The sequence below is a fragment of the Lepisma saccharinum genome, chromosome 6, assembly GCF_977018435.1.
Source record: "Lepisma saccharinum chromosome 6, izLepSacc3.1, whole genome shotgun sequence".
NCBI classification, from domain to species: Eukaryota; Metazoa; Arthropoda; class Insecta; order Zygentoma; family Lepismatidae; genus Lepisma; species Lepisma saccharinum.
The window spans coordinates 80487369-80506964 of record NC_139234.1 but is presented as its reverse complement, the minus strand read 5'-3'; the positions used below and the strand labels follow the sequence as shown (position 1 = coordinate 80506964).

The 19596-nt window shown below is 38.6% G+C and overlaps 1 protein-coding gene across 9 annotated transcripts in view; it reads right to left on the bottom strand.

Annotated features, from left to right (window-relative positions):
• The window catches only part of rdgB (retinal degeneration B), a 336815-nt gene that overhangs the window by 62036 nt on the left and 255183 nt on the right, over window positions 1–19596 (bottom strand). For all 9 annotated transcript variants that reach the window (XM_083124208.1, XM_083124209.1, XM_083124211.1 and 6 more), the window contains 4 exons: window positions 18305–18460; window positions 14895–15043; window positions 10394–10510; window positions 7133–7241 (listed from right to left, as the gene is read on the bottom strand). In XM_083124208.1, coding sequence (XP_082980334.1) covers window positions 7133–7241; window positions 10394–10510; window positions 14895–15043; window positions 18305–18460 — 531 coding nt within the window. The remainder of the gene's footprint in view (window positions 1–7132; window positions 7242–10393; window positions 10511–14894; window positions 15044–18304; window positions 18461–19596) is intronic.

Here is a 19596-nt window from a genome sequence, read left to right as displayed (position 1 = left end):
AAGAAACAAATGAATTGCTTTATATATACATATATATACATATATACATATTTAATTATTCAGTGATTTACCTTTACATGTAATAATAAATATCATAATAATTCATGTATGTATGAATTATTATATTTGGGTGGGTGGATTGTAAATTAAGATCTTCCTCCCTCTCCCCTCACTAGTCTCCAATGATTTAGCAAAAGTTCTTCATGAATGAGACTGGGCATACCAAAAACACTGTTTTTCATTATTCAAAAATATTTAGCAGTAATGTTGCATTTTGGTCCATATGTTCACAGAAAAATTTTAAGAATTTTTAATTAAATTTCTCACCAAGCCTCATCAGGGTTGAAATTTCATTTTTTATGACAAAATGTTAAAAAAAGTGTACATATTTGTATTACAGTTTATGAAAGCATAAATACATACATTGAAAATGTGTGATTGTGTGTGTGTGGGGGGGGGGGGTGTATGGAGTGAGAGAGGGACAAATTTGGGTCACTACTGTAATACAGGAGGATTTCCAACACAGCAATTTAAATGATTGTACTGCAAAAATGTAGTTGTCAATTTAATCTGAATCCCCTGAATAACAATTCAATATGAGATGATTCTTAATATTCAACATTGCTTCCATCCAGTAAAAAAGAAAACATGGTATAACAAGGGAAGGGCTATTAAAAAAGAAGGCATATCAACCCTTTTCGGCATGTCTCCACATTTGATATTCCTGCACACTGAAGCATGCATATTACTGAATATTATACTACTGAATATTCGGGAAAGGGGGGGGGATAAAATGGATCTGCAAGATGCATAGGGACAATCAGTTACAGGCTTCGCTAAACTATAACATTTTTCATTTCCCCAATTCGAGAGAAAACCACAGTCATAAATCAGGGGGTGATTTCAAAAATGGCCTTCAAAATTCCATACAGGGTGGCTACAAACAAGCAGAAAGAAATTCCCTGACTTTTCCAGGTTCTCCAGGACAAAATTTACATTTTTCCCTGACAAAAACAAACTACTAAATCGATGTTCTTGCAAATGGAAATAATAAACCCATACAGATCCAGGTATGGATTTGTTAAGTATCAATATTATCTTCTATGAAATTGACTTAATTTCTCTATTCTCTATGATTTGAATTCAAACTGCAAAATAGTGAATTTGCAAAATTATTACAATTCACAAGCTAGGGAAGGATTACGGAATTTTATCGAACACAGTAATTTTAAATAAAATACTTGATTATTTTTAAATTTACGACTAAATGAGATAACAGTGAAGTGTGATTGATTAAGAAATACAATTTGTAATTTATCAGTCTCCTTATACATTCTCGGTATTATATGTTGATATTTGCACTGAGGTTTGGAACCCTCTGCTTGCAAGAACCATGAGTGCGGACTCATTTTTCGATGCATAAAGCTACTTCTCTCTTCTCTATAAAGCAAACAACTTAACTCTTGCATATAAGTGAAACAATTGAATCGAACAAAATAAAAGTGTCATATTTCCTTACATTATCAATGGGATCTCTGCTTCAGTACAGTATATCCAAGTGAAGTACTGTGAAACTGACAACATGCAGTTATACCATTATTTATGTAGGTATTAGAAATTTAACACAAGGAATTTATAGAATTGCATTGTATAGGGATCTGATTTAGCTAACCACACATTAAAACAGAAACACTATGTTAATAAAAGCTTCTGAAAGTTCATATACGAGGGGCATCCTGAAAAAAGCTCCAATGGTGCCTATATGCAGCACTAGTGGTCAGAGAGCGACACACACTCACACACACAGACAGGAAGAAGTGGCATGTAGGTGTAATCTAGTACAGTTGCAATGCAGCGGTTTTAGGACAGTTCTAGGTTAAAGATTGCAGCTCTCATACAGTCTCCCACCGAATGCGATGTAGCATATGTATAGTAATCAGATTTTTGCATGCTCAGAATTTGGCATTGGCCACCAGCAATCGTGTGAGGTGTGCAGACAGGATATCGTGAGCAATAGTACGGTTCAGACGATGGTGCAGACAATCAATGTGCACAACCCCATGCAGCTGAGTACACGCGGGCCCTTTGCATCACTTCAGGTATGGGATCTTGGACCACTCCCTGTACAGCTTTGGCCTTGCATGGACCGACTTTCATCTCTTTGTTCAACTGAAGAGGTTTCTGTCAGGACAAGGATTTGACAGCTACACTGCGGTAGAGATAGTTCCAGTCTTTGCTGTCAGACACATATGCCATGGGCATACAAAATTTAGTGCCCTGCTACGACAAATGCCAGAACAATGGTGGTTATTATGCCGAAAATTAGGTTAGGACTCCCTGTTACTAATGCAATAAATTACAACTGATATTCTTGTTTTATTTATGCCTAATCGGTAGGGACCTTGATTTTTTTTGTTATTTTTTTTTCAAATTGGTGTATTTTTTTATTTTTTACTATTCGGTGTTATTTTTCCCAAAATTCACATTTTCATCTTAGCGCATTTTCTGGCAAATATCTGAAATTATACCTTCATGGTGTTTTTAAACTACTGTTTAAAATTGTAAGTCACGTGGCCTACGCCTCTTCGCGAGAGTTTGATATCTTGAAAGTTATTTTGGGAAAGTTATTTTCATACCCTCTTTTTAATTTTAAGGTAAGGGTTTTAGATAATGGAATTTTCCCCCTACATACTGAAGGGTGCATAATGACCATAAGTGGTGACGCACCCAAAAAATTTAAAATCAATCAATTTCACGTGACAGATACCAATATATTATGGAACCAAAAATTGGCATTATCTTTTTTTGACTTAACAAAATTTGCATCTTTGTTTTAGAACATTTATACCGAAACTTAATACTTCATTGTGCTTTTAAACTATTATTTTAAATTGTAGGTCACATGGTCTACGTATTTTCGTGACAGTTTGTCAGTGAGGGTGAAGTGATCAGCACCATGCTCCTGGCTACCTTTATCCCTCACAGTTTCATCCAGGTACCCACTTGATATGATGCTGGGTGGGCGCCGGAGCAGTTTGAAGAGGTGGAAAAGATCCCAGTTCTTCCCCGCACGGAATTGACCCCGGGTCTCTCGCATGGCAGTCACTTGCCCCAACAACTGAGCTCCATTATTTCTTGCTCGACAAATTCCGATGGTGCGCACTTAGCTTGGCAATTCAAAACACATCTCGCACGAAAAATACTGAAGATGTGGCTCCCGTGTAACGGTAGATACGCACTCGATCTCCTGTTAGAACCCTGCTACTTTGCTCTGTGATGCAAATGGATTTGATAGAAGTTGAAAAAATCGTGGGAAATACATAATTTAATGTGGCTGTCGGAATTATTCCATGTATAACAAGCATTATATTTTACTCTTAAATAAAATGTTGGAAAACTTGCACATTCTATGTACACAAACATGGCCTAGAAAAGACAAGAATGTTGGATTTTTCGTTGTTTTAGGACATTTTTTAAAAAATCGCTACAAACGCCAACAATTTGCATTTTACACCAAATTTGCATTAGTTTGATATTTCAAACAGGCGAAAAATGTGCCCAGACATCACTGCACATTCATAAACATAACTTCACAGCAATTACCATTTTTCATGGTTTTCGGGTTTGCGAAAAATCAATGTCCCTACTAATTGGAAATTACTTTCTGGCCACCCCTCGTATAAATCAGTAGATGGAAAGTGAAAATTTAGGAGGGCTGGCAGAAAAAAGTAAATTCTTGAAGAAAGTGATTTGCTTTTATAATTGAATGATTCGAGTAAATATGATACTAAAATATTTATGTATGTTATTATAATATAATATATATTATGTATGTATTAGTATTTTATTTCATAATATTTAATTCACTCAGTGAGAGATTAATGACCATCTCTCACGAGTTTAAACAGACAGGACAGGGAGTGGTGTTAATTTCATTGCAATACTAGTGTTGCAGTAAATTTGAGGTTGGGAGCATGCACTTGCCAAGTTTTATAATGTTCACCAATGCAGATTTATGTTTCACTTTTTCGTGTTAGTATTCAATATATATCCCGTTTTGTTATCTTCTTCTTTATATCTAAGAATAGTGCAATGTCATTGTAAAGATATGTTAACTTGTGCGAAACCAGTAATCCGTCAGGATGATGAAAGAAAACCTTTGTAAGCACTGCTACATTAAATAAGGTGAAGTAAGCCAGAAGAGTAATAAAATTCCAGCAGCATATTTGCAGTCTAAAGCTCTTCTTGTTTATGCATGGGATTTTTGTTGGATGTTGCAGTCCAAAGACATCCAACAAAAATCAATTCCATACTAGTGCCATGCATGCAATTTCTGTCGCATGTTGTAGTGAGATACTTTGTCGGGTGGCAATATTCGACAAAAAACATGTATTAATGGAGGCTATTTGTTTCAATGATCCTTCAGTTTGTCCAACAAAATGCCTTACTACGACGTCCCACAACTATCGGACGGTGCCACCCACTCCCATCCCCTCCATCTGTTGACAGTTCTGCCCCCTTAATACTCCCATACGGACAAGAAAAAATGATAATTCAATGCATTTTCCACGTAATATTTAGAGGCTTAACACATTTTTCTGCCCCTCTGGAAATTTCTCTCTCTCTCTCTCCTCCTGCCATCACTGGTTTCTGGTGCCATGGTTGTGTTGTGTATAAAAGGGGCCTAAAGTTGAAACCGAAACTTAGCAACAAGATTTCCTGTTCCCGTGCAGAATTCCATAGCTATATCTTTTAAAAAAAAGTCAATCAAGACAAAATTCCCTGACATTTCCCTGACTCTTTTTGACACCTCAAATTCACTGGCTTTTCCCGGTTTTCCACATCTGTCGCCACCCTGTCCATAGCACATCAGGTTTTTTCACAAATCACGAAAATGTGAAAATGTGCTCTGGAGGGATGGAATGAATGTGTAAGATAATAAAACATAAATACATGGCTGATTACGAAAATGAAACTGACTCATACCACAGCCCACCGCTCCCTTTATAGGGGTCACATGACATTCGCACATGTGGTGCCATTCCGGCCAGAATGCCCACTAGTCAGTGTAAAGCAGGGACTGCTTCCAGGTGCATTGTATTGAGTATGTGACCGTTCGGTTGTTTCTTTGTAGCATGTGCAATGGCTTCACGTGGTTGTGTCAATCATCCAGATATATTTTGCTACATATGTGGCTCTTACACGAAAGGAAAAACGGAGGCAAAATATTATGCCTTTCATGAAAAATGCTTATTTTCTATACCTCAGGATGCACCTAGGAGATCAGGACAAAGCGTGGGCTCCTCACAAAGTGTGCCATGCATGTGTGAAGGGGTTGAGAAAGTGGAAAAATGGAATCACTGCCGTTCGGTGTACCCATGATGTGGCGTGAGCCAAGAAATCACAGTGACGACTGCTACATCTGCACAGTGAAGATTGTGGGCCATACCAGTACCAGTAAGCGTAACATTGTGTATCCCAATATTCCATCCCCATTGTGAATCCATCCCTGTGGCATCATCATCCAATGACAGGCCCTCACCAGACACTGGTTCAGACAGTGATACAAGTGATGAGATGTACCAACCAGACAGTAGGGTGGATGAAACCTGAGTGCCATTTACCCAGCATGAACTGAATGATTTGGTTCGAGATCTGAATTTACCTAAAGATGCAGCAAAGTTGTTAGGATCACAACTTCATGCAAAGAATTTACTGTGTCCTAATACGAGATTCTCCTGGTACAGACACCGAGAAGCAGAATTGGATCTGTTTCTTGCAGAGGAAGGCGGTTTGGTATATTGTCTAGACATTCCAGCAGTCATGAAATTCTTCAACATTATTTGCAATTCAGGAGAGTGGAGGTTGTTCATAGATTCCAGTAAATCCAGTTTAAAAGGTGTTTTATTACACAATAATAACATCCATCCATCCATTCCAGTAGCACATTCAGTTACTTTGAAAGAGACGTACAAAAATCTTAAATTGCTGCTGGATAAGGTGCAGTACAAGCGTTATGAATGGTCTGTGTACAGGGATTTCAACGTGATTGGAATATTGCTCGGCCAACAAGCAGGCTAACCAAATTTCCTAGCTTTTTGTGTGAATGGGACTCCAGAGCAAGGATGGAACATTGGGTTCAGAAGCAGTGACCAGTTAGAAGTACAGTCACACCTGGCGAAAAAAAACAAAAAACAACATTGTTTCAGTTCCACTGGTTGATCCCTCAAAAATACTGTTGCCACCATTACATATAAAACTAGGTTTAATGAAGCAATTTGTGACAGCTTTAAGCAGGGACTTTGTTGTTAAGTTTCCATCAATCACGTCTGAAAAATCAAAGCTGGCATTTTTACAGGCCCACAAATACGAAAAATTAATCTCGAGAAAACTTATGAGTGAGTGTGAATTGCAAACATGAACTGCATTCAGAAATGTCGTACAAAACTTTTTGGGGAACATGAAGGCTGCAACTTACACCATTTTAGTTGACGAGATGTTGGAATCCTATAAACTGCTTGGTTGCAAAATGAGCATCAAAGTTCACTTTTTTCATGCTCAATTGCTTTCCTGAGAATCTTGGTGACTTATTGGAAGACCATGGCGAGCGCTTCCATCAGAATATTAAAGTGATGAGAAAGAGATAAGAGATACCAAGGAAAGTGGACTGTACATATGATGGCTGACTATTGTTGGATGTTGAGAAGAGACTGTATGGAAGAACACCGAAGAAAATCCAAAGAGAGGAAGATTCAAGAGGAGCCCAGTGGTGAATGTTAGGTATGTTTGCTTTGAAATATGTATTTATGTTTATTCCTTACACATTCATTCCATCCCTCCAGAGCACATTTCCACACGTTACAAGCGTTGTTATATATCAATGCCATTAAAAAATTACGTTTTCTTACATTTTCACATTTTCGTGATTTGTGAAAAAAACCTGATGTGCTATGAAATTTTGATAGTCATTTTCGGAATCTGCGGAAAAAATGCATTCTGATAGACCTCTTCATTTCAAAACAACGGAAAAAAGTTGAAAAAATGCAAATCAGTGTAATAGTTCCACTTCAAGTCCTTGCACCACGAAAGCATAAAATATACAATACTCCAATTTTCTTTAATCCGCACTTACCAGCCAATGTTATCATGTCAAGTGGACCGTACATGAACCTAGCCACCAAGACCTGGGGGGCTCCCTCCTTCACTATGACATCATTTGCTCTGTGATTAGCAGCAACGTTCTGTAACAGAGGAAAAGCACATTCATCCACAATTCATTTATAGTTTGTTGGATGACTACTTTAAACTAGGAAGCAATACATTTTACAAATTTCTTTACAACTGTCCATGTTACCACACTCGCTACTAATATATCATAAAATACAAGGGATGGATAAAAAGATAGTAGCAATGTGCATAGTTTTTCAAATGACTTTATATCTTTCAACATATACCTCCCATCTTCTGCCACACTATTGGTAGAAGTCCTGCAGTGATCAATGTAAAGCATGGATAATTATCTGGTGTGGCACATGGTAATGTTTCCCTCTCAATGGCTCACAACGAGGCAGTATGCAGGGTCTTCCCGTATCCCCAAGGAAAATTGCAGCTGAATGCTGTTTTGTCGTAAATCCATTTTTGTCACAGATGAGTTGCTGTACACGTTAATGCGTCACATGATGACACATCATAAAATGTTTATGAAAATCTTGTAGTGCATTCCAAATCCACATAAATCAAACTTTAGTCAGTTCCCCTGTGAAGTTAGCTATAATGGATATACAACAAAATAGTATTCAACTGGCAAAATGTTGACACACACACACAGTCAAAAAAAAGAAAATGGAGTGGTGAGTCCTAAATGTTTTCTCTGTCTTTGTAAAATGCATCTACCCATCAAAAAGGCAACGATGTAATGCCACATTCCTCTCAGTCCCTGAAAACATTATTGTGCATTGTAATCTTGTGCAACCTCAATTTTTAAGCACATGCATTGCTCCACTTTCATAAATACATCCTTACAGTGCTTTCACCTACCTTCTGTATTTTCAGCAAATGGCCAGCACTACATAAAAACAGACATAACTAATACCACTGTATTCTCTCATGTGCCCCACAGTACACTACCAGCTACCAAACACACAGCACCACTTGTGACTGCAATTTAGCCATTATTTCATATTCAATTCTTAACACACATCTAGGGTTACATAAGTGATTTCAGAAGGTGACCCCATTCGAATTCTGATGCAGATAGCAATGGTGACCATTTTTCAGAATGGAGGACAAATTCAATTCAATCTTTTGTATATCTCAATTAGTGATAATTCAAGAGGTGGAAATTGCTTAATTTTACTGTAGACAAATGATGAATTTAAATGTCTATATTTCAGTTCTGGTGAGTTGATCATCTTGCAAAATGATCACTGATCAAGAAAACAATATTGAAAATTATACCATAACTAAGTTCTGTGAATCTAATGTAAAAATTTAGACTTTAAAATTGTTGAATGTAAAACTTTCTGCAAGAAGGCATATTTTCCTTTTAGAAAAATACTGAAGTTATTACAATTTTTCCCCTTCACTTGCATGAGAAACTATATGGTGTATGCTGTTAGAAAGAACATGAGTTCAGCCAATACGCAGCCAGTGCTTTGTACTGTTTCCAAAATAACTGCTAGCGGAAGGGAGAGACAGAGAATTGGCTGTGTCCAATATTTAACTATTTTTCTTATATAAGGCATACACAGTATATGTGAGTACAGTGAAATAGTATAGTGAATATTTCTACACAGGAAATATGACAGTAAGGTTCAAAATGTCTTTCTTGCTCCATCTTATGATGAACCTTAAAACCGAACCCAGTGTTTAACTTGAGCGCTGCAGTTTCCTAACTGTAGAACATTGGACTTCTGCCATAGGCTGGTCGCCACAGACATGCTCTGCGTGGCGCCACCCAATATTGCTTCTAAAACTGTATGCCGTATAGAAAACTTTCTCTACAACCACTATCAAAGTAACAACCCTTTTCCTGGGAAACATGTAGGATTTGGGAAAAAAAAAAGGTCGAAAATTTTAAGGAATAAGCAGACAAAAAGGTACATTTGTTGCACTTATTTTGGTTGCTGTGTTGTAATCTGTTTGATTATACTGCTCATAACTGCTCAAAAATTGACATCACAACAAAACACTGTCAGTGCAAGCCAAAAGAATTTGACTCTGTCCACCCCCTCACAAAAGCATGCCAATGTTTCCACATGTCAGTGGTACAACACTTACAGGCTGCTATCTCCAACTGCATTCACTTGTTACTCGACCAGAAAGATTCTGGTTGCTGGGCAAAGCATGACGGGTCTTAGGCAAAGTACTGGCCATGTGCTACTTGCCAGGGTGTGATGTTGGGCTGATGTGCAGTTGTGTGGTTAGTTTTTCTATTTTAATTTTAATGGTAATCAGAGATTGTGGGGTATCATTGGAATTGGGAGGATGTCCACTGATAAAATAATAGTTTTATTTGTGAAGAACTTATATTTTTCCAACATGCAGATAATACCGTATATATGATATATTAGGTAAATTAATATGTGGTTTGGTGTTTCTTCACTCTGGCCTTCTGTTCATTTTGATGTCATGTTTTGTCATATATGCACTTGTGAGATATCATTTGAAGCACAAGAGGTCTATCTATTAAAATAAAACTGCAATTTTGCCATGAGAGCCATTCAAAAAGAGGCCTAAGCACAATTTTAACACAATATTTGTGTATGGAGATGGAGGATCGATCAAAATCAATCCAAATTCCAATAATGATCCCTTAGAAATAACAACTCTTTTCCCAGAGACCATGAAAGGTTGTAGAATCGAGAATTGACTGTAATAAGTCCATTTGCAAATAGAGTTTGAGTTTTTGTTATAAGTCCACTTTATGCACAGAAAGGCTAATTGGGATTGGCCCTACAGTTTAAAGTGAGATCCAAACCACTATGTGCCTCCACCGGGTATCAAACCATTTGCAAATAGAGAACAGTATACTATTGTATTGGTATTCTAAGTAACTATTATTGTGAATTATGCCAGATGATCATGTACATGATCAAAGAAAAAAAAAGTCCTCCATTTGAGGAAACAAGATTCAAAATTAGATCATAGACCAAAATTGTAGAGCATAGAATTTCCCATAAAGATGAGTGTTTATAGTTTTGAAAGTTAAAAAAAAGCCTTCTGAAGATATTACATACATTCCATTTCTTGTGTAGGAAACTCCATAAACCTAATTTTCTATGCATTGATATTGGTATAACTTTAATTGGTTATTCAAAGTAACAATTCTTTGTGAAAATAGTACAATTTTTATGCGAAACATTATATTATATGAAGACGAACTGGGACTTACTCTCAACTTGACAGACGTCCTTTTCTTCATCCACTTCTCTCGAGGTTGACTAGGACTGAAAGTTGTAATGTCTTTCTCTTCTTGACCAACCACAGGGACTAAGTCAAATCTTCCCAGCTGAAATGATTCAACATATTTTTACATTATGAGCTTTGCACACATTATAAACACATACTGGGAATGGAATGGATTTATAAGTCAATAGACATTATCCCTCCACCATCCCCATCGTCATAGTAGCACAAACATCCTGCACGTGGCACTATTGCCACCCTAACAAAAGCAACGTTATTTACATGAATTGTCGATACAAATTGATGATGAATTACACTAGCACTTACTGGAAATCAGGCAAAATATATATGAAGGCAAACATGTCCATTTCAAAAATTGTATTAGCTATTAAAAGAAATGAACTACAAACATTGAAATATCGTTATTTTGACACCTCTTGACACTTCGCATGAGTACTGCAATGGTTTCTGCATACAAATAATTTGCATTCCAAACAACATACTGTAGTTTTATTGTTCTTTTTTGCTCCACATTTATGGCTGGTGCGCCATATTTAGGGTAGGAAACGTTTCCGTGCATGATACTGAGTGCTGCCCAAGGGGAACTGATCATTTCAGAGGTGTGTAAGCAACTGAAAGCACGCTAGAAAAAAAAAGTGCAAATGCCTCTACGTTTTCACAGGAATAGTGTAGATAGGTTACCTAGTGCTTTACCACCCATTATTGCACTGGTAAGGGAAATAATTCGAATTTCTAAATGGCGGCACTCCACAGCACAGGTTATGGAGGGTTAAAGTTAATCTACGTGGGTCGTTCAATATATAAGTTTCCGTATGCTGTAAAAAAATATATTTTTAAGATACATTAAAACCTATACATACATGTGTAGGAGGATCCTTCCTCACTTCTCCACATAATCCCCATAGAGATTCAGGCATTAGTCCCACCGTTGCACCAATTTGTCCATACCCTTTGCATGAAAATCAGGGCTCTGGCTATTGAGCACTATTGTCACATTACGCTTCACTTCTTCATCTATTCAGAAACGGTAACCTTGCAATTCAGACATTAACACCGGAAAAAGATTGAAATTACTCGATGCTAAATCGGGGCTGTATGGAGGGTGGTGAAGCCGTTCCCACCCCAATTCTTCAATTTTGTGTTGTGTTTGCACTACTGAGTGGGGGCGAGCGTCATCGACAAGAAGAACGACACCAGCTGACAGGAGACCTGGTCGCTTATGTCGAATTGCATTTTTCAGTTTATCCAATGTTTGACAATAACGGTCAGCATTAATTGTTCTTCCTCGTTCCAAAAAGTCCATAAGCAGAATGCCCTTAGCATCCATGCTTCTGAACTCCTTATGATGCGAGCCCGTGTTTTCTGAACAAGTGTTTACTTTTCGCCCCTGAGCACATGCGCCTTCACGTCTGATAACAAATCGATTGTTGTTCCTTGTAGACGAAGGATGGTGCTTGTCAACCATGTGCTTCTTTTTAATGGCATTGCTTTATACAATATTTTATAGCACAGGGAAACTTATATATTGAACGTCCCTAGTATAGTGCAGAAAATGTGCTTTGTCACTGCATGCCCAGTGAAGGCTTTATCACATAGAGAAGGGCCTTGTCACTTGCCAATTTGGTGTGAAACTCACATGTCAGTTGTCGGTTGTTGCCTGTTACATGCCACTTGCTGTTTCAGTCTGAAAGCTGCCTTAGACATAGCGAATATGGATACATGAACAATCACATACAAGGTGGTTATAATTAAAGTGACGGTGTTCAGAGTGGTACAGCACGGGCTGTAATGAGAGTAGCAGTCTGAAACTTCGTAGATATGCTAATGAAGCAATGCGCTCGTGAATTATGCAAAAAAAAAAAAAATAGTTCCAATTCTCGCCACCAGGGTAAAAAATGGCGCTGTAAGCAGTCAAAACGTGGTATAGTTACAGGAAATAGGCAGGAAAGATCAAACACACGAGAACAATGATTCTGGCATGTTTATTAGGAACTATGGTTACAAGAACTGTTCAATATGGCCTCCCAATTCAGCAACATGCTGCATTCGTAACACGGCATGATCGACAGTTGCTCGCAGCATGTCTGGTGAAATCTGAGCGACATGTCGTTGTATGCTAGCTTTCAGATCAGGCAGAGACCGGACATGTCCCTGATAGACACGATCTTTTAAATATCCCCACAGCCAGAAGTCACATGGATTAAGGTCGGGGGATCTGGAAGGCCAATCATCTGGAAACTGCCTAGAGATGATGCGGTCATTAGTGAAGGTTTCTCGTAGCAAATCTTTCACGTGGCGAGCGACATGTGGTGTTGCCCCATCTTGCATGAAAATGGTGGTGTGTTCACAGTTCCGTTCTTGCAAAGCTGGAATCACGTGTTGCACAAGGAGGTCCCTATAACGTGCAGATGTCACTGTACACCTAACAGGCCCTCGAGGTGTCATCTCCTCAAAGAAAAACGGACCAAGAATGAAGGAGCTAGTGAACCCACACCAAGCAGTCACGTAAACTGAGTGCAATGGTTGTTCCTGCACAACATGTGGACGAGTGGAACCCCATATGCGACAGTTCTGAGTATTCACTGTACCGACCAGAGTAAAATGCGCCTCGTCAGTCCACAGAATATTCCCCGGCCACATGTCATCCACTTCCATGCGTGCCAAAAACCGATGGGCAAACTCACGGCGTTGTGGAATATCTTGGGGTTTCAATTGGTGCACAATTTGGATCTTGTAGGGATACCAGTGTAAAATGCACCGCAATACCTTGCGAACTGTTGACCAGGGGAGTGACAATTCACGTGCCACAGCTCTAGAACTGGTTGCAGAAGTTGAGGCATGTGCTGCACGGTCAGCTACAGCTACAGCAACTTCGTCCACAACTTCCACGGGGATGGGCCGCCTTCCTCTCCCTGGTGCAACACCCAATTCACCTGTTTCCTCGAATTTCTTCATCATCTTCTTCAGCCCATTAATTGACATGGGCCCTCTTCTCAGCCCTTTCTGTTGGCGATATTTCCGCAGTGCAGCGTTACTATTGCTCCCATTCTGGTAAAACAACTTCACTAGCAGTGCACGGTCTTTCTTCGCAATAGCCATTGTTTTTTACACGGGAAAAATCAAACTTTTAATGTTCGGCGAACATTCACATCACTAAAGGGAAAAAAAAGCAACAAGCGTCACCAACAACAACCAGGGAGCTCACACAATGGTTAGGCAATGTCAACGACTTTGACGTCAGAGTTACGGAAAATTCCACGTTTTGACTGCTTACAGCGCCATTTTTTACCCTGGTGGCGAGAATTGGAACTATTTTTTTTTTTTTTTTTTTTTTTTGCATAATTCGCGAGCGCATTGCTTCATTATCATATCTACGAAGTTTCAGACTGCTACTCTCATTACAGCCCGTGCTGTACCACTCTGAACACCGTCACTTTAATTATAACCACCTGGTACAATGAGCATGGAAGAGACAACACATTAAATGGCTCTAGTGGACTGTAGAACAAGGGAGTCAACATTGATCGAGAACACCCATGCCCAGGATGGGTTTTGAACCTGGAACCCATGGCATTGTAGCTTGCTGCGCTAACCACTCTTGCCACAACATGTACAAGACAATGACCTATAAAGGAGGGAAGGGCAAAGAGCATATGCCAATGTCCATAATTACAAAGTAGATTCAATTAAAGCATTTGTTTTCATGTAATATAAGCTACAATATTCACTATTGACAAGCATTTTGAATGAAATGTAGCCAGGACAAAACTAACATTGTTAATAAATCATTTAAGACACCCTAACATTGCTATAATTTATATTCTATTTACTACACATGCCAGGTAATGGTAACAATCAAAAGGCAATACAGTAGAACTTTGGTTTCGCATTTACCAAGGGGCCAGCCTGAAAAAAATTAAAATGCGCAAAAATAGGAAATTGGGGAAAATTTTACACTATAATCTTGGAACATAAAATCGGAGTTCCACTGTCTATGATTCAAGGACCCTCCCTTCCTACTTTTCAGGAATTTTGGTTTATTTTTCAACAAGTCCCTCATAGTGGAAATTTATTCTCAGCTTTGCCAAATTACACTGAAAGGTCTTATTCGGAAAGTTTTAGATGTGGAGATAAGATATGTTTCACTGTATGCATTCTACATTGATTTTGTAAGTTTTTGTAAGTAATATCTTAATGAAAATCACAAAAAAATTTGATACACATGTTCAATATGTTCCATCCATTAAAAAAAAATTAAAATTCCATTAGTAAAGAAAAGCTTCGATATGGGAAACAGAGTTCTTAAAAAGTGGACCTTTTGATTAACAATTAATTTATCATGAAGAATATAATGTTTCGATTAGATTTCAATCTTACTTGTTAATGTCTATTACAGTAATCCTTTACTCATCCTATACATTTAACCTCAAATATTCCACAAGTGAATTAATATTAAGGGTACGAACCTGACGCAAAATGAATGCAATCACATCTGATGACTCCCAGTAGCTGGCATGGAACAGATGAGGCAGAGCGTTTGTTGGGAAATTGGCCAGGCCTTCTGGGCAGTAGAGGGCAAAGTCCAATCGCTTTGTACCCCACCACTTCTGTGTTACTGAAGGGAAGACAAAGTCATGAATGAGCAGGACGACTTGAAAGTTGATGACCACACAATTCATAATATGATCTTTAAAATTATAAACAATTACCTATAAAGTTAATTTTGACATAAAATTATATGAAACTATCTTATGACCTGGGTTTTGATTGTTTTGTGTATGTGGTTTATTTTACTTCGCATTTCTGCCACATTTGGCTAATCATGAAGATGAGGATGAGTGATAAAATTGATGAAGGAACACACAAAAAAAAAAAAAGAACACCCACGTCCAGGCTGGGATTCGAACTCAAGACTCGCGGCATAATAACATGCTGTACTACCCACTCAACAACAGAGGCTGGCTTGTTTTATGTTCAGTGATAAATGTATAATGTGTGAGAAAAGGGCAGGGCCAATGACTAAGATCTAACACACTACTACCACTCTTCTTTTTTCAACTCTTCTCTTCTTCCTTCCTCTTTTATACTCTCTATAAACAGTGAAAGTATGAAGAAGCACAGTAGAATGACACCTTGTACAATATACATTAACATTTCTAACTACCTTAACTGATTGAACATTAAGAATAATGATGCAAGTGAGAAATGGTTAAGACTATCACTGTCAGTTAAAAACGGTATAGGTTCAGCACTAGGACAGAAGCTAAACAGTTAACGCTCTTACATTGTAAGCAAAAAATACAAAAATTCTGAAACTGAAACTTGAAAAAAAAAATCATGTCACAAGATACATATTTTTATATTTAAGTCCAAATCTTTTAACTAATTTGGATATATCTTCAGGAATTAAATGGTTTCACAGAAAGTAAGTACTTCAATTAAGTATTTTAAATTAAAGGAATTTCTTGATGTATCACATAAGTAAGGATTAAAAGTAATTAAAAAGATTTTTTTTAAAAATCGTCGAATCGATGGCCTGTCTGGACGATTGCTTGCCAAACCTAGTCGTCGAATTGACGGGTTCCCAATTTTCATCATGTAGTTTCTTTTTCTGTCAATAGATGGCTGAGGTTGTATGATCTTTCGAATCTATGACGTGTTTGTTTTTCAGTAATTTCTCATGTAAACAAACCTTCATTTGTTACGTCTTGCAAACATGTTGTGTAAGAATGTCGTAGAAGATTCTGCGATTGAAAAGTTGCTTTTCGATAGCGATGAAGAGGAAAATGTGGATTTTGGAAGTGGAGATGAACACAGGGATTCATTTTGTGTTAGTGAAATTAAAGAATGTAGTGAAAGTAGTGAAAGTGAGGAAGAGGTGGGTGTGGCAGGAAAAAAACGAAAGGTTGAGGAATGGAAATGGAGAAATATGTGTGATCAAAATTATTAGGTGAGTTTCTATTTATTGGGTTGGTGCGAATGAAATGTCCAGCCCAGGTGCGTCATTGCCAAGGGCCAAAGAATCAAAACTACAATACCTGGTTAATCAAAATAGTCGCCGTCTGCAGCCACACACTTTTGCCATCGCTCAGCCAACAATTGGATTCCATGGCGAAAGAAGTCAGGAGTCAACGGCATGTTGCACTGCCCAATCATCAGCGAAGGTCTTCCCTGTCAGGAAGTGATCGAGATGCAGGAAGAGATGGTAGCCAGTGGGAGAGAGGTCGGGAGAATATGCTGGATGAGGAATGATTTCATATTGCAACTCCTGGAGAGCCTGCACCGTCCTTTGCACGACATGTGGGCGAGCACGGTCGTGCAACATGAGAACACCATGTCTGTGGACCATTGCGGAGAAGTTTGCGGTGCATTTCAGAGAGTTCAGCACTGTAACGATCTGCATTGATGGTTTCACCTTGCCTGAGAAAGACACGATGGATCACACCCACCATAGACCACCATACCAGCAACAACACCTTCCGTGGGTGGAGAGGTGGTTTCGGAACCGCCCTGGACATTGATCACGATCCAACCATTGTCCTGATCATTTACGATTCTCATAGCAGATGCATGTTTCATCTGAAGTGACAATCTGATGCAGGAAACCATCCCGGTTATTCCTTAAACTCAGAGAACTGCACACCTCCAGACTTGTTGGCTGGCGTCAAATCATGTGGTACCCATATGTCCAACTTTTTCTCTTTACCGATCGCACGGAGCTACAGAACGACAGTGGTATGGTGTATGCCTAACTCGTCTGCAATGGCACGAACACTTTTCCAAGGGTCCGCTTCCACGGGGTTCCTGAGGAGCTCATCCGAACATGATGTTGGTCGATGGCCACTGGGTTCATTTTGCAATGCTGTGTACCGGAACGAAATTTGACAAACCAGAGGCGAATGGTGCGTTCATTTACCATTCCTGGCCCAAATGCACTGTTAATGTTTTTGGCGGCTTGCTGAGCAGAATGTCCCAGTTTGAATTCGTAAAGAAAAATCAATCGCAATTGTGTGTTCTCCATGGTGGACTTTCAGACGACCCTGGTCAGCAACATACTGCTTCTTGACTGTCTGGGTGCTCCAGCCTGTTTGCTGAATGTATACAGAGTTTATGACGTTAGACCCGTGACCTCAGTCAATCCCTGTGTTGTGTTGTTGAGGTGAGGTGAGTTTCCCACCAGATGTCAAAGCGGACATTTTATTCGCACCAACCCAATATTTTTCAAGAAAACTGCATATGTGCATACTTATTACTGTACTTTCACTTCAATATATAAAATTTTCACATAAATTGCTTGGATAGTTTTCGTAATATTTGACATCTTGTCTTGCTGTGCAACCATCATGGGAGATGGCCAAATTTAAATGGTATTTCATGGCAAAGAATTTGACATTTAAATGGTATGCGGATGGATTAAGGAATGTTCTAAAAGGTATTGAAACCTTTTCAGTCTTATTTATCAAACATAACATGCATTATTTATTTTATCCTTTTTTAAAAGAAACTTTTTGAAAATTTAATGCTGAGACATTTATTTTTATCATGTTATCAAAATATTGTGAAGACTTGTCTGCATTTCCCCTGATCTCTCAGGAAGTGGGATCAACATTTTATATTCACTGGCATGCTTTTTTCTAATGAACTTCGGTCTCTGATCAGAGCAAGACAATCTACAACTACAGTGGAACCTCAATTTTACGATTTTCAGGGGACCAAGCTGAAAAATCTTAATATGCAGGAAATTGTTAAATCAAGGAAAATTTCTTAACATTTTTCTATGTTGAGACCATCAAGGTTGAATGTGTAATGTACAAAAATGTAAAATCGGGATTCCACCGTATATCTTCCAAAAGTCGGCATTTCTTTCGGAACTTACAGGCATTGATGGTTTGAAGGGGAAGAGATTCTATTACTCCAGACATGGTGCTCTGGATGCTGACTTCAGACATTCTTCGGAAATGAGATCCTGGAGCTGGAGGCCCCAAACCCATGGAATCCATGAACAGCTGAGGGTTTGTCTGTATGAACTCCACTGTGAAAGAGAGACAATGTAATGTATGAGCAAATACCATTACTGAGGCTGTTTTCAGATAAAAATGACAAGTGCGGGGTCTCCTTTATCGCACAACGTGATATCAACTTTGTGTTCTGATGTCAGACGTGGAATGCTTACGTTGTTAGGTAAGGTGTTAGGTTCGGTTCTCTTCGCATAATTATACTGCAGGTGTATTATTTGTGCTAAGGGATCCATTCTATCCTTCTTTTGACCCTGTCAAACAAAAGGCTGTCAACTTGGGCCAACGTTCATGTTTCTTGTAGAAAGTCAGTTTTAACTTCCTGAGTAAAGTCAATGAATTCAAGAGAGATACGACACTATTTTGGAAATAAAGCACGATTCTTGCATTTTTACATTGTATGGTCTGTTTATATTATGAGTTGACTTTTGAGTGCATATTTATATAAAATTCAAATGAGTGAAAAGGATAAATCAGATAAAAGGGAAGGTAGTGAAATAGGAAATGGAATTTTTAAGCATATGTACCTATGAAATGCAACAAGGAATATATAATACATACTAAGTACCAATAATTATGTATGGAGCAGAGACTTGGAGAATAACAGAGAGAGAGACAAAAGAAAGATGCAGGCAGTGGAGATGAAATTTATAAGGAGTATTTTGGGGAAGACTAGAAGAGATAGACTAAGGAATGAGTAGATCCAACAGACAGTGGGGGTGGTGAAGCTCCAGGACAGAATAGATCAGGCACAGGTGAGATGGTTCGGACACATGAAGAGGATGGATGCAGAAAGACTACCAGTAAGAGCTTATGATGCACAAGGAGTGGGGATAAGGCCAAAGGGGAGACCAAGATGTTGGTGGAAAGAGCAGATAGTGGAGAGTGGTATGAAAGAGGACAAGATTAGAACACCATGGAAAGAGAGGCGTGGTGGAAGACCAGGAGAAAATGGAGAGGCTTGACTTCTATGCCGACCCAGCCAGAGGCAGGAAACGGCAAAGGATGATGATGATTTCGTTGATGTGAGAATTGTCTGCAGTCCAAGAATGGATGTTGGGCATCAGGGTTGTCATTACCACATGTACATTTTTGATGTCGTGTAATGCCTATTCACATTAAGTACACAGGTGTGGGTATGTGTCCAGTTTGC